The following is a 16,634-nucleotide window of genomic DNA, read 5'->3' on the forward strand; positions in this document are numbered from 1 at the left end:
GCTTGAGTAATGCGCCTTTGGCAGGCTTGTCTCATAATCTCAGCACCATCTTCTTTAAGGAAAAACACCAGAGGGTTCGTTTTAATGGAGAGATTGCAGATTTGCCCAGACGACATTTAAGGAAACTGCTCCTCGCCTCACTACAAGTTATTTGCAGTAATAAATGCATGCGGAGTCGGTAGAGATGTCAAATATTTATTTTTGGGCCGTTACATGCATCGCTGCTGCTTTGTGATCTACTCCCAGTGTATGAGTAAACATGTAGTGATTTTGTGGAAGGAGAAACTGCTGCATGCGGCTGATAATGCTGCGTGGATGTGGAGAGCATACTAATGCACCCTTCCTTTGCCTCTCAGTGGTATGAGAGAATTGACCTTCTCACTGGCTGTTATTCTTGTCAGTAAGAGTGACTTCGCACTTTTACCTCTTATGAACCGGAATGCAGCCTGAACTTTTCAGATAGGGTTCACTCGAACGCTCTAAAATTCAAAATGAAATCATCAACCATACCCGTGTCTCATTTGCCGGTTATTACTAAACCCTAACTATATTACCAAGATGTGGCATTTTTATGGTATGTTTATCTGTGCTTAATGTCTTGGCTTAATCTTTGTACGACTATTTACAACTTTACTTAATTTGAAAAGTGCTTTACAGTGTTGTAGGGCGGCAACTAAAGAGTATTTTTATTACTGATTTATCTGCCAATTATTTTGTCTATATTAAATGTTTAATCATTTGCATTAAAATAGTTAAAAACAGCAATCGTAATTTACCATTTCTACCTTCACCATGTGCACAGCTATGCAGTGATCTGAACACACTTTGAAATCTTTACTGGAGGCAATTGTGAAAACTGTGAATACAACAAATTCATGATAGGGATTAGAAAGCAGAATAAGGTGAGATACCATAAACAAGTGCTAAACCATTCAATATTTATGGGAAGTACTGAAAAAATGTGATGTACATATCAATGAATTAATTTAATCCCTAATGTCCCTACTAGTTTTCAGTGAATGTCTAGTACATTGCATTCTGTGTGGTATTAAAAAGGTCTTAAAAAGCCAATTTACTTTGATGAACTCTGCAGAAACCTTGAAAAACAAAGATTCATCTGTAAAGTCACCACAGGCAGCACAACACAATAATTAGTGGGAGTATATCCATAGAGTTCACAACAGGAGGAGTAAAGGTAAAAAGAGTAAACTACAGGACAGGTAGCCCAACAGTAATTAAAACAGTTACTTTGAATGTTGTGTTAGCAACATGTTAACCTCAGACAACTAATATAATGGCTAGCTTGGTTAGCAGTGTTAGCTACATTACTTACAAATGATGCTAACAGAGGCATCTGGGGAGTAGATAAAGGGTTTCTGTCGGTATTTGTTTGGTCACAAAGTGGTGGACAGTTAAACCGCTGTGGAACTGCAATGTTCTTTCAGCTCGTATCTGTCGGCTTGGATTAAGAGAGCTGGACTTGGCGCTGCCTGTTTGTCCCAGTGGCCACTCGCAGTATTGCAATAAAAAAAATCCTCTTGCTGCTCAAAAAGTATTTTCCCCATAGACCAAAATTATGTTCTAAAATTAAGAAATGTCTCTAAAGCCTAGAAAAGTGAGTTTTATTTTAGTGACATCATTGCAATGTGAAGCAATGCAGGCGAGCAGTGTCATGTACCTGGATGCCTGGATCCAGTTCATAGAATACATCCATGATCTATGTCTACGTCTATGTTGTATGTCAATATGTATAGAACGCGCAGCACTGGCTAAACATAGCCGTAGTCTGTGCCTGTCGCTGGCATCAATAGCATTAATAAGCTTGATAAACACCAGCATTACAACGACATTTAGATACACGATTTATTCCTTCAGACACAACACACACACCATCCAGTAACTGTGCTATATTCAGTGCTTTAAAAGACATTTAGGATTTATGAACAGCAACGTTAACCACGATAAACCACAGGGTTATGGGTATGTACTGACACTCCCCCACAGACAGTGCCACTCGCAGCAGAGCCCACACAGAGTCTCTTTCAAAGACCATAAAGTCCTCTTGTGACTGTCACTGCTCCACCAGACTCCCTGTGTTTCCAGCAGAGACAGAGAGCCCGACAGTAGCTTCTCGTGGCTGTCTAGCTCTAACTACATGCACTATGTCACATCTCCATCCATGCTACACTGCGTGGTGGTCACTCTCTGTTTCCCCTGGCACTCCAGGTCACACACTATGTAACCGTGAGGTTTTAGCAGAATTTGTTAGTTTCCCTTTCAATCACAATAGTTGCTGATGTATCTGCTGTTCAGCAAATCAACATGTCATTTCACTTCTGCATTATAAATTCACTTGCAAATCAACATAGCAATTAAAATACTGCAAATAATACATCCCACCATATAGCCTCTCCAGTGCTAATAGTGGCTCATACAATTCCCATCTGCCGAGGATTTAAGATAAGGTCAGTCAGGATACTGACATAACCGGACAAGCTCGGCTTCATTTTATGCACCATGAGTGCAGAAACACTCTTAAAATGGACTGTTGGAAACATGCTCAGACACTTGAATGCTCAAACGCTTCATTTATCAATGTTACAGTTATTGCTCATGGCAGCACCCGGCTATCTTTTATCTTCTCTCCATAATGAATACTGACACTATTTTTCTCATTGTTCTCACTTTCTTGTCTACATGCAACCTTGATGAGTGGTGCTTTTAGTTCTGAGAAAATGGGGATGAGAGAAGAGTTATTTTCTAGCAGGATACAAAGAGGGTTGTAAAATCTGTTGATAATTAAACTAGAATGTGACTGTGTACAAAAGATGATAATTGCAAGTGCTGGTAATTGTTCACACAATTGTTTTTTTTTCCCAGTCCTTGTCTTGTTTTATTCAGAAATATCTGAGATATTTAAAGGCAATTGAAAACCTCTAATTTGATATTTGTGACAACAGTCATATAATGTCACAAACAATCATTATGCAGAAGTGAGCTCCCATTTTCAAAGATAACAAAGGCATTTTGACAGGGTCAGTCAGTGAAAATGCCATTAACCCCACTGAATTCCTGTTGAGTTGGAGCGGAGCAGAGCAGAGGTCAGCCAGTGAACCCGTGGCCCTCACCAGCAGCAGAGGACCTGATATTTTGGCCCCACTGCAAACCTAATGAAATGTGTTAAGGAGGGAGGAGGGGAGTTTTAGGGGCTGAAGGGGGCAGTCACCCATGCAGCAGACAACCTACTCCTGACTTAATTTCCCCCCATTACATTAGCCTCTTGTTCAAGTAATCCTACACAAGTACGCAGTGGAGTTGGGCGCCTAAAGAGGGCTGCCATTTGTTGTTCGACAGCACTGAAAGGAAATGAGTGGTAAAATTACAGGCCAATTCCTCTCATTAATGTGGGCTTCACTCAGCTGTCCTGAGTGACCCTAATAAGGCTGTCACAAAGGGAGGGAGGATGGTCAGGGGTGCAGGGAACTGGGTTTGCTCCAAATCACGTCGACCCCTTTTCCTTCACCTCACAGCAACCCTCCCCTAGTGAACCAATCCTGTGTGAACGGATGAACTGCACTTCCAAAGAGCAAGTTTGATTTTTCGATCTTTGAACTGCAATCCGTTTCTTCCAGTGAGTAAAGAGAGAAATTATGGCTGACAAAACAAAACAGAAACAAAATATTTAACGCTTGTAAAAACAAATAAAATGATCATGCATGGAAAGTCATCTCAGTTTCTTGTGTAATTTGCTTTCCGCCACAGGGAAATTTGTTTGAGTTGTTTTGTCAAGGGCTTTCCATTTTTAGCCTGACTTGACGTTGACATCTTTGTCCTGACAGCTTGAAAATGATTCTGAGGATGAAAGTGTACAGAGTAATTCAAAAGGCTTTTAGCACTCAAACCTAATCTTGATCTTTTTGTTTTTCCCTGAGCATATTTTTATGATATTGCCAGGAGGTCATATGAATTTAGATGTACTGTAAAGAAGCTTAGGTTGTCCAGCGGAAAACACTGCATTGCGATTTATGTCATTCTGACAGCGGCCGCAGAGCAAGAGATTGGATGAGAATCAAATTTAGGATCACATATGCAACTGGCCTGGATGAGATATGAAAAACTCTGATTTGGTTTGTTCACACTTGTGTTTTAAAGTCAGATCTGAGTCACTTGGAGGCCACTTCAGCATGTGATGTGAACGTTGTCAAAGCACCACATCATTTAAACCAACCAACTCCTTTTTTCAGTCTAAAAGTTGTATAATAGGCATATTTCATTGTTCGATAAGTCAGTATCGTATTAATGGCTGCTTAATGAAGAGAAACTGTAATCTACACAAGGTACATTTTTGATAAGAAAATGTGTGTACTGATTCTGTGCTTAAAACTAATTATTATGTGCAGAAAATAATCAGTAAGATTTAAGGAAAGAATCAAGTAGAAGCAACAGTCTTGCATAATGATGTAAAATGATTTCCAAATACTTGTCATTATTGCTACTAGTTTGGAGTAATCCAGGCTGTATTTACCTCAGAGTGAAACTGTGTGACATGGAAATTTAATTTCAGATCTCTGATGCAACTTTAAAGGTGTCAGCAATGAAAATCCTTTTCACTTACACCCGAGATGAGGAGTATGATATAATAACTCGGCATGACATTTTCCGTTCCTGTAAGCCACACAGTGTATACACACTGAAGGGTTTAAACAGCTTAAAATTTGCATTAAATTAATTAAACATGAAGTGCAGCAATATTCTGAGGCAGGAACTTTTTCTTGTTTGTTTTTAGCACCATTCCCATTTGAGTTAAGATGCATCCAAATTTCTCTGAATGTCCTTGAGATGTCCCACATAACGTCAAAGGAACTACTTTATTAACACTCAAAGACGGTATTGCAGAGATCTGAGGTGACCCAGAAGCCAAGGGCTACTCTGACAGGATTACAGAGTTGCTCGGCTTCAACATGGGAGGCTGCGCAGAGGAAAGCCAAAAAAACATGACAGCCAGCACAGAGACTTCAAAAAAGGCATGTTAAAGATTCTGAGCCTGAAGCAAAGAAAGTGAAAATGGAGCTATTGGCCTTTAATGTTAAATATTACAGAGTCCATATTAAGTAGTGATGGTGGATGTGCATGTCCATTAGCAGTACATTTGAGTACATTTCAATTTGGAAATAGGAGGTCTTAGACAGTTTTTGTAGTAAACCGACCTGACCTGTTGTGCATAAATGACCTTTCAGAAAAGAGAGACCCAATCTAAGGGGCGACTGGAGCACAGTGAGACCCAACCTGAATAGACCCAGGGATTGTTAGACCTGATCCAAAATGCGGTCGACCCAAAAGGACCGTAGCGGAGAGAGAACACAAACACCAGCAGAAGCGTGACGTCCTATCAGTACATTTGATCAGTTAACAAGCAGCCATGGTGGAAAAGAGCAGCAATGTAATAATAATAATCTCCAAAGAACAGATGTGAAGTTATAGAAACATCAATAATTAGTTTATATGCTTCAAAGACAAATTTATATAAATAGTTTTCACCTCCTGCACCAACAAGAAAAACAAGCTCCTGATTGAACTAAAATAAGCTCGGCTTCAGTTTGAGCTCAGATCCACTCAGATATTGGACTTATCGTCACACAGACTCGAGACCTGTGGCAGTAAAAAGTGACCCGACCCAATTAGACTGTGTAGAAATCTGACCTGGTCCGACTCGGGACACGGGTTGGGTTTCATTCAAATGAAGTAATAACATTTTATAGTGTGCTTAATGATTGAAATGTTACATCACATTAAATATTTCTGACCAATCAATCAACAGTGCGTTTAGAGTGTACGTTTTCATTAAGACTGATGCCCAAATGATCACTGCGCCTCTTCTCATCACCTGTCATCAGCTTTTGCATTTATGAAGCTAAGCGTCTACAGCCGTACACTCTGGGCTGCTTGTCACTGACAGACACCTGATAGCTGTAGTTGAGGGAAAAACAGGGAAAATTCCTCAGAAGCCAAAACCAAAAACACAGCGGCTATGATGTCAGATTGGGGCAAAGATTTATGTTCCACCAGCACAGTGATTCTCATCACACCACCAAATACACTGAGGAATTTTATTTCGAACAAGATTGTGAAAGTCCTTTTAAAACTGAGTCGGAGTTCAGACTTGAGTCATGATGAAAAATCTTTGCAGTGGCTTGAAGATGGTTTTTGAGATACTCTTCATTCGTCTTGACTGAGCTTGGGTAAATCTGTGGGTAGAATTACAGGGAATCCAAAACTCTTGATGTGCTCAGTTAACAGCTGTACATTAAAGACAACTCAAGGCTGTATCAGTGTCAAGATAAAAAAGGTATAAAAAAAAAAAAAAATGAGTGGTATCAATATTCCCATCAAACTCTGAGGCGAAAAAGAAAATAAACAAATTTCCCAAAATGCTGGAACTATTTCTTTAAGAAAATCTTAATTAGTACTGGAGGCAGTAATACTAAAATCTCATTCATAGTCATCCATTGTCACAGCTACTTAAGTGAAGAGACAGTCTAACACAAAGACCAAATGCTAATTTAAAATAAAATCATTAAAGGCTTTTAACAACTCGTGGTATAATTTCTAAAACTCCTCACTGGAGAAAGCACATCATGAAAGCCTAGTCATTCATTTGCCCGGCCTTGATTTACATCCTGCCACCACCAGCTGCCAGAGCCATTTTGTGTTGGAGTGTTTGGAGAGCTTAGGGGGGCGGGCTGTTGAAGGCGTTTTAGAAAAGGTCTGGGTTCTTTTAATGTGACAGAAAATCTGAACTCGAGGACCTCTCTACTACCCTGCGCACATAGACAAACGACATTTGCAGTTGTATCTAGCCATGGCCGAGCACTCATGTTTTGAGGCCATAGAGTGAAGCAAGAGACTTGTGGCCAAGTGTCAGCAGGTTCCTGTAAACATATATAAATACCTTATACACTCGCTGCTTTATGCCAGAGGCAGCAAGAGAAAAATGAGGTCTGAACTGTGACTTGTGTGTGGGAGGGAAAAAGATTGTAAGGCAGGGATGGTTATACCATTGAAAAGAGGAAATGAGGGTGAAGGAGAGAGGGAAAATGGGGTGAGCAAGAGAGGTTTCCTAAGCTAATAAAATGCTTGGAGGGATGGAAGCTGCCAGCCAGCATTCCTGTGCCATTAGATAAGTTAGTTCACTGCAGCCTCCAGTTTCTCTGCAGTGCTGAAGTGGCAAGCTGAGGTCACCACCGGGGAGTGAGCGGGGGTGGTGGGGGCAATAAATTCAGAGTGTTGTTCTGCACCGTCGTTGCTCTTAATCCTCTGAAGCTGTTTGGTCGATGATTTATTTTTGAATATACGGGCAAAATCTACAAAAATCTGCACTCAGTGCTGTGCGGTTAAATGTACAAAGTGCAGGGATTTAGTTGAGTCATTTTGTAAAAATCTGCATACTTGTGACATTTCGGTGACGTGGGAGCTGTTGCCAAGTGAAGAGTATTTTGTTTCTTGAGGAGAAACATACATAGAGAGTGGTGTGATCCTCTGGAACTAATTTTAGATTTTAAATGCAAGGTCAGATATCACACTCAGTACAGGTCGGATTGTGTAGCTCACACTGAGTGCTACCAAATTCACACTAGCCAAATGGCAACACAGTAGCTTCTAAGTGTGACAGATTGCAGCAATTCCAGTGAAGTCAAGGAGTTTTTCTTGCACACTCCGTTACAGTCCGTCTAACTGAACCATTCACGCTGAAATCGTTTAAGCCAGTAGCTTGTTGTTTGTTTTTAAGAAGCTGTAGTAGTAGATCTATATTATCCCCAAGGTAGCAAATTCCTGGGTTGCAAAGTGAGACAGAGGACTACAAAATATTATTTGCCTCCAAATAATTCTCCTTCAGGGAGATCTCCTGTACTGTGAGATGGCTTATTTAAATGGAAAGGCTGTTCAGTGAGTGAGTATTCCCCGGTAACCTCACTGTGATCATTCTTAGCGAGACCTTCTGCCAGTATTTTATACAGGTTTTACAATACCGACTGCAGTTGAGTCTGTTCCAAGTCATTTAGAAGATATCAGTCAGTCTCGCCCCTACGGCTTTACTGTGTGAAGAAGATTAAAAAAGGATCTTTCACTTGTATAACTGTCTTGCATATGACACCCTTTAGCAAAGATCAACACGTAGATGCAGCAGACACGATGCTCTTTGTGCTCACATAGTGCAGTCAGTTATAAAGTAATCTCAGTGTAAAACATTCTCTCTTGCTTTTAACTGTATTTGACTATATTATTGTCATAGTTGGCATAAAGTAAATGACCTTTGTCTCTTCTCTTCTTTGTCTCGCAGGTATGCTGGTGGTCAATGTTACTTGGAGAAACAAGACGTATGTGGGCACCCTGTTGGACTGTACACGGCATGACTGGGCTCCCCCCAGGTAAGGAGCATTTTTATTTTCACTGGAGAGCGCAGGCGGACATGTTTTTTTTATTTTATTTAAATATGCATCATCTAATCTGCACTTGTTATGTTAATGACATATCACTTGTGTGGTGTTGTTAAAACTAAGGCTACATGCACACATTTTGCATAGCATTTGCACTTTACAAAGACTTTACTGTCGCACATGGTAGTTGTAGATGTCGAGGTAGAAAAGAGTCATGATTACTATGAATTATTGATACATTCTCTCTATCTAAGCTGCACTTGGTCTCTTAACCTTTTCATATTCCGTGTGATATGAATCTGTTGCAGTAGAATCAGCTGAATAAGAATATAGCTGAATGCACTGACTTGCCTATGTGCAGCTGGACCTTCCATGTTAGTCTTTATCTCAAGCCTAGGGAAGCAGGATTCACTGGCAAACGGCTGACGTCCCAGGAGGTGGTTGTGGAAATAGAAAGCAACTCTAACAAGCCAGATTGCAGAATCCAATTATTGGACTAATAGCTTTTCCTCAACACTGTATAACATTCTCTATCACAAAGGCTGCAATTTCTTAGATCAGTGTTATGTGGGTGGTAGTTTAAGGTGTTTGTAATTTCTGAACATTTGCCTTTGTTGTGCTAAATACACAGGTTGTGTAAAATATATTTCCAAACACTTGCTTTGATTTGGAACACCTGCACTGTATCTAAATGTAAATATAAATCTATATTTTAAACGCATGGTTAAGTGCAGTAGAAAAAAAAATCAAGATTAAAGCAGCACTAATGGAAAACAAGGATAGGCTGTATCACACTAATGTATCACAGTATATCACAATAATGTTCAGTAAGTGAGGTTTGCACAGTGAGTCAGGTTTGCTGGGCTGTATTTGCACCAACATGGTCTTACAGTTTGCAGCACGACTACATTAGGGACACACCATGAATAATTCAGAAAGCTTTCAGCGGACTGAATATAAACCCGGGCTTGTAATGAGTCTAAATTCCTCTACCACTCTCAGACTACGGATGTATTCACATCCCCTGCTGGGGCTGAAATTGTTTGGAGAGACTTGTAGAGGAAGCTGTGAGTCATAGCAGCCCAATGTTTCTCTTTGTCACAGATTGCTAACCTTCACTGCTGTGCAGAAAGATAATTACATTACTGTTATGGAGAGATAAGGCCAAACTGCTATTTTAAGTATTTGAATGACTGTATGTTTTGATTACAAAGCAGCTGGAATGTTCACTGCTGTCTTTTCCAATGATGTTTACATTTTCATTTGGAAAATCGTGACTATGTTTAAAGTGCTTACTCACTTGTAGTGCGCAAAATATCAGCTTGATATGCAATGAGAGGACAGGGACACAACAATGGTGTACATATTCAAAATATCTTTACCTTTGCTGTTTATTTTGGGTTCGGGACTCAAAAGGACTGAAACTACTTAGCGTTGTCATCATTGGTATTATTGTTATGACTTATTTTCTGTATTCGGAATTTTCTGTCAGGTAATGTGGAAGTGTGGCATGTTATTTGGCATACCAATACAGTAAATAACTGTGTATGTGAGATTCTCAGTAAGAAATATAAACAAACCTCTGGTAGAACAAATGAACTTGAGAAGAATATGGCCAACCACAGACATATCCTAAAATCTTGTAAATACGTGTTGAATAGAGGTAAACAATAATGCCTTCAGAAGCATAGCAGTGTTTCCCATATATTGATTTGTTTGTGGCGGCCTGCCACCATATTAACATTGACAGCCATTAGAGTCATATAGTGATTTTCTTTTTTTTTTTTTACAATTTCTAATGGGTAAAATCTTTTTTCATTGTACACCTGTGCGCAGCACATTGATCTGCCTCTCCTTGCCCCGCTCTCACTCTCACAAATGCATTGACAACGGACCTGTCTGTCATAGTTGGACTGGCCATCGGTGGGCTGGTGGGCCATTAAAAAAATCCATAAAATTTTTACCATCCCTGTCTGTCTCTTTACCAGCCCTCTCTATGTCTGTGATTCCCATGCTGGAGCTTGCTTGTATGTGCTGGACTGAGCTCACTGGCCAGTCACAATATGTAATCAACCCATGTTATTTGTTTGACTAGACATAAAGCAGTGGAGCTGTATATGTTGTTCAGGTACTTGTCAAAAACCACTTGGGAATTAAAATATTTGCCCCCTAAAATCCTTGGGAAACACTGCATAGGTATTAAAAAAACAACAACATTAGAGAGCATTACAATCGCCAAACCTGACAATTTTTCATTTAACTTGTACAATCAAATGGTTTGGTTCTGTGTAGTTATGTAACAATAAATAATGAGGTTCCATTACACTCAATGGACTGCACCAATGACGATTTTGGTGTGTGATAGTAAAGGGGTTAAATACTTAGTACTAATACTTATTTTTGATCTTATTAAGATCAATTATTGAAATTTGTTGTTCTTCATGAAAGAATGTTGATCGTTGACAAAAAAGCCAATTATATCCACAGTGATTTAATGTTAAAAGGATTTTCCTTTGTTTCATTTCAGAATCTAAACTAAAGCAGAGTTGCATGGAAATCAGTCATTGATACTGTGACATCACTAATTCTTATTTTCAACACTACTGCAGGTTTTGTGAATCCCCTACAAGTGATCTGGAGATGAGAAATGGCCGCGGTCGAGGTAAGAGAATGAGACCGAACAGCAACACCCCTATCAACGAGAACAGCAACTCATCTGACAACAAGGGTACCACCAACAACAAGACACGTGCTGCCTCTAACAGCAAGGGCCGAAGGGGCAGCCAGACGCCATCAGAGCGCCGCACTCCACCGAACAGTAACACAGAGGACATCAAGGCCAGTCCCTCCTCAGCTGGGAAACGCAAGACCAAACCAGCCTCAGACATGGAACCGAATTCCAGCTCAGAGGACACCAAAGGCAACAAACGTATGCGGACAAACTCCAACAGTGGAGGGGTGGGACCAACAGGTCTGCCTATCCCTTCTATTAAGACTGAGCCACTTCCACCTCCCCTCGATCGCAGCTGCCCCTCTCCAGTTCTTATTGACTGCCCACACCCTAACTGCAACAAGAAGTACAAGCACATCAATGGTCTAAAGTACCACCAAGCCCGTGCCCACAATGATGATGACATTAAGTTGGACTTAGATGGAGACAGTGAATACGGAGAGGATTCAACTCTCCACCCTGAACCAGGGAACTGTAATGGAGCCTCTATCTCTCAGAAAGGATCCTTGTCTCCAGCACGTTCAGTTACTCCAAAAGGCAGGAACTTTGATGCTCAAAGTCCTTCCCCATCTCCTGGCAAGTTTGGTTCAAAGCAGAGTAAAAAGAAAATTGCTGAGACAGATCCAGAAACAGGAGGTACACCAATGGACGGGTGTGAGGATGGGCCATGCCTCACTGATGAGGCCAGTAATGATGGTTTAGATGATAAGAGAGGATCAGACAAGTCCAAAAAGGGTAGCACTGGCACAAAGGCTGATAAAATGGCCCAGAAAAACATGAAGTCTCCACGGCCCATTGGCCCTGGCTCTACTGCATCCCAGCAAATGTACTCTTTTCCTCCTGGAAACCCAAATTCTTCCCCAGGGCTTACCCCAATGATACAAGGTATCCCTAAGAGTCCGCAAATGAAAGGCACACAGCCTAAACCCCCTGCCATTGGAGATCCTGCCTCAGGTAGTTCCAAAGACAAGAAGAAGAAAGACAAGAAGAAAAAAGATAGTGGAAAGGAGGCTGACAGCCCCAAGCCTCCGGGAAAGGGAGGAAAACTAGAGGAAGGAAAACTTCCATACTCTGAACCTTCTGATCAAGGAAACAAGGGGGAAGGACTCCTCAATGGCTCCTCAGATCCTCATCAGAGTCGCTTGGCCAGTATCAAGGCTGAGGCTGACAAGATTTACAGCTTTTCTGACAATGCCCCTAGCCCATCCATTGGTGTAGCCAGTCGAATAGATGGCAGTGGGATGCCGCAGCCTCTAACGCCACTTCATGTGGTCAACCAGAATGGTGCTGACAATTCATCAGTCAAAACTAATAGCCCAGCATATTCAGACATTTCAGATGCTGGTGAGGATGGTGAAGGGAAACTAGAAGGTGTCAAAGTCAGGACAGAGGACCAAGCCATCAGGGAAAGTGTCAAAAAAGCACTCTTTCCAAACCAGACACCCAACAAAGAGTCCCCGTACTATGCCGGCTATGATGCGTATTACTCACCCAATTACGTCAACCCCAGTCCCAGCGGGCCCAATCAAGGCACACCAGTGGCTGAAGGTCAGGTTAAGATCAAAAGGGATGATGACCAAGACCAAGTTGAGGAGAAAGTCAAAGTGGAGGTTCATGAAGACCGCAAACCTGACAGCAGTGCTCCTGGCCAGCAGCAGCAGCAACAGCAGCAGCAACAGCAACAGCAACAGCAGCAGCAACAGCAACAGCAACAACAACAACAGCAACAGCAACAGCAACAGCAGCAACAGCAACCCTCAGTCATCCAACAGCGATCCAACATGTACATGCAACCTCTTTACTACAACCAGTATGCTTATGTCCCTCCATATGCATACCATCCTGATCAAGCCTACCATAACCACTTGATGAACACCAACCCAGCCTACCGGCAACAGTATGAGGAGCGGCAGCGACAGATGGCTGAACAGCATCGTGCTGCTGAGAAAAAGTCAGATGTAGCCATAAAAGAAAGAGAAGCCTCCATGAAGGAGGAGTGGAAACAAAAAAGCCCAATGCCACCAAGCCTCTCCAAAGCCCCAAGTCAGTCAGACCTCGGAAAAACGCCACAGCCCCCAGGAAAATCAAGGGACTCGCCCTCTGAACCCTCTTCAAAAACTATTGGAAGCATAAAAGGAGAGGACCAGAAGTCCCAGCAAGCTGAGGGGCTAAAGATGAAGCTGACTGAAGGGGGCCACCATGTAAAGGAAGACTCCAAGCAAACACTGGAGTCCAGAGGTCAAGCAGGGCTGGAGCAGGCCATATGGTACAGACAGGTAAACACCAATGTAACAGTGTGCTTGTGAATCTGTTGTGAGAATGTTTTTGAGGAATTTCAATATAAAGATGTGATTTATGCTGACTTGGACCTTCTTTCCCACCCTCAGCAGTACCCCGAGAGCCAGAAGCCCCAAGCAGAAGACGAACACCAGCAACAACAACCTCGATGGAAAGACGAAAGGGACAGAGAACGGGAACGTGATCGTAAATTAAAAGACGATAGGCCCAGGCCCAAGGACAATCAAAGTGGGCCCAAGGAGGACGGCAAAGAGGGTTGCGATCCCAGAATCACTTCTGAGGACCACCGGGCTATGAGCAAAGACTCTCGTTCCAATCCCCACATGCAGTTTTCATCACCACTAGCGCAGCACCAAGGCTACATGCCCTACATGCATGGTTACCCCTATGGACAAGGCTATGACCCCAACCACCCTGGATACAGGGGCATGCCCTCAGTCATGATGCAGAATTACCCAGGTATGACATTAGATTGACTCGAAATACATTTCAATTTTAGAGGTTTTTAATACATTCCTAGTGAAAAATAATATGCAGTATGAAAAATAATTTTCTTACATCCTTTTTAAATGTGTTTGAAATGGTGACATTTACAAGCTAAAGTCATCCATTTGTAATATTCTTTTGACCAGCGAGTTTAATCGTTGTTGATTAGTGGTTCTCATGGTTTCTTTTGGTCAAATACTTGCAAGATTAACCTGAGCACTGATTTAGAATGGTGATTAAGCTGTTGGCCTTACCTACATTTTAAAATCTGCACTGTGGCTTTTATGTTAGATGAAAAGGCAGCCTAGTCAACATGGCTTGAATAATTTGTCTCTTGCTTGCTTGCTTTTAAAATTCAGTGGCTGTAGGTATTTGTTAGGGCAGATTTATATTGTCTATCAAAACTGTATTCACGAGTCTCAGCGGGATCTCCAAGTGTTTTTGTGATGATTTCAGTCATAACTGGAGGCATTTTCTGCATAAAAGGTCTTATGTAATTTGCAGCAATTTTTGTGCATTGTAGAGCAGCAAAATGATTGTGAGTATTTGGCGGAGCTTGTTGGGGGCAAAACACAGCACAGGAAGTTAAACAGGTCAAGTCAATCAAGAATTGATTTTGTTTGACCTGCGTTCAGTTAGTCTGAATAGAATGATTATATGTGGGAAATTGCATTTAGTGGGAAAAATTGCAGCCCCCCCCCATAAATATTGAAGGTGTTTGCAAAATTGCATGCTCTTACAAATTGTACTAGGAGCAGTCGAATTTTGTGTTAATCCAAAAATTTCCCAGAGGATCTGAAATGTGTAGCCTAAAGAATATATTCAACATGTATAGTAGCATGCCTGGTAATTCCCCAACAGACAAAAAGCCACTGTATTATTAACACGGTACATACAACATCCATGTGGACACAGTGCTCAAGGCACTTTCCTTTGTAGATGAAATGAAAACATCACGTTCTGCAGTTGGGGCCAATCTGGTCAACCGCATTGCAATATTTATATGTTTTCATGTTTAGGATCAAATTGATCCAATGTAGAGACAATGTGCGGGTATATAGGCCTGTTAAGTGAATGATGTGAGTCAAAATGGACTGGTTGGTGACCTAAAATCATGTTGATTATTATGTTTGATTGATGTGAACATTGATAAAGAATAATCAATCATTAATTGTCACATTTTGTGTTTGTACAAACCTAAATTTGAACCATCAATTTTCTTCATCACTCTCAGGTTCTTACCTACCCGGAGGTTATCCGTTTTCTCCATATGGTAGTAAAATAGCCGGAGGTGAGGAAGGCAACGACAAATCTCGTGCTAGCCCCACTGTCACCAAAACGGCAACAGACTCCAAAGCCTTGGATATCCTGCATCAGCACGCCAGCCAATACAAGAGCAAATCCCCCACAGTAGGTGACAAGCCGCCCCACGACAGGGAGAGGGAGCAGGACAGAGGAGCTGCTGGAGACAGAGAACGGGAAAGGGAGCGTGAGAGGGAAAGAGAAAGAGACGTGGACCGACCGCGCTCCTCCCCCTCCCAGCGTATCATGCCCTCTCACCACCACCTAGCATACCCCCTGCTCTCAGGGCAATATGACCTGTCCTACGCCACAGGTCAGTCAGCCCCATCTCAACACTAAATGTTATACTATTCTTCTTTTGTTACATACTGAACAAAATAGCTTACTGCCAATTACTTAAATAAATTACGGCCAACAGTCCAGAATATTTAACTTCCTGTAATTAGATGCAGACTGTTAATATATGGCAGTTCACGCTCTAAATTCAGAAGTAAAATAGGGAGTATGACTGATAGTCATACATTTCCCAATTCACCATAGGTCTCTCCTCATCAGCTATTGTTGCCAGCCAACAAGCAGCAACCCCCACCCCCCACCCCCCTACTCTGTCCACCACCACAGAGGTGAGAACAGTGAGATCCCCTCAGCAGCAGAGACAGGCAAAAGACTGACACTGAAACAAAACACAAGCCTACCGAGACACATAGGTAAACTGAGAGCAGTGTTTGCAAATCTGACAAATGCAGGTGGCAGACTCTTCTTCACGTAAACAAGGCACAAAGCTCTAGTTAAAAATATTTAGGCAATGAGTTATGAGTGCTGGCACAGCTGTAGAACATCCTGTTAAAATAAAGCCTTGTGTTTCTTTGTCCTGGATTGATTTGATTTAAAGTGAAAAGAACACCCTGCTCTCCTTTCTCCTTACAACATTTACGTTGCAGACTCAGAGGCAGCAACCTGTAAAGAAAACAAATCCTGGCCAAACAAAACCCTCATTATTCTGCTGCAATCTAGTACAATATGCAGTGCAGCATTTAGCCCCTCAGCTCATCCATTCTAAGTGGGTCCTCTGAGGACAAGTGTTGATAATAGAGACATGGCGTGAGCTCGCCAAGACACTAATCCACTGCAGCCTGCACTGACATCTAGTGGGAGCTCTTTTATATTACAATTGATAAATAAATGCACATTCAGTTGCCAGTTTATTATGGCAGCTGAAACTATTGTAGTCTTATACAGCTGTTCTTATAGGTGATAATATCCAGTTTCTGTCAAACAGCACATTATTATTCAAATCCTTTACATTTCATGACAAGTAAAATCCCTCTGCTCAAACTTCCACTTAAGTAAAAGTACAGAAGTATTACAAGCTAAATGCACTT

At 41.6% G+C, this 16,634-nt stretch overlaps 1 protein-coding gene across 2 annotated transcripts in view; it reads left to right on the forward strand.

Annotated features, from left to right (window-relative positions):
- Positions 1 to 16,634, forward strand: part of znf609b (zinc finger protein 609b) — a 74,043-nt gene that overhangs the window by 53,590 nt on the left and 3,819 nt on the right. Inside the window, exons 4-7 of one of the 2 annotated variants that reach the window (XM_087179409.1) lie at positions 8,339 to 8,426; positions 11,045 to 13,442; positions 13,554 to 13,923; positions 15,185 to 15,565. In XM_087179409.1, the coding sequence (XP_087035535.1) occupies positions 8,339 to 8,426; positions 11,045 to 13,442; positions 13,554 to 13,923; positions 15,185 to 15,565 (3,237 nt within the window). The remainder of the gene's footprint in view (positions 1 to 8,338; positions 8,427 to 11,044; positions 13,443 to 13,553; positions 13,924 to 15,184; positions 15,566 to 16,634) is intronic. The other variant, XM_087179410.1, reaches the window with a different exon arrangement.

The sequence above is a fragment of the Seriola lalandi genome, unplaced genomic scaffold, assembly GCF_002814215.2.
Source record: "Seriola lalandi dorsalis isolate HSWRI2012SDOR001 ecotype SW California unplaced genomic scaffold, Sedor1 jcf7180002054835, whole genome shotgun sequence".
NCBI classification, from domain to species: Eukaryota; Metazoa; Chordata; class Actinopteri; order Carangiformes; family Carangidae; genus Seriola; species Seriola lalandi.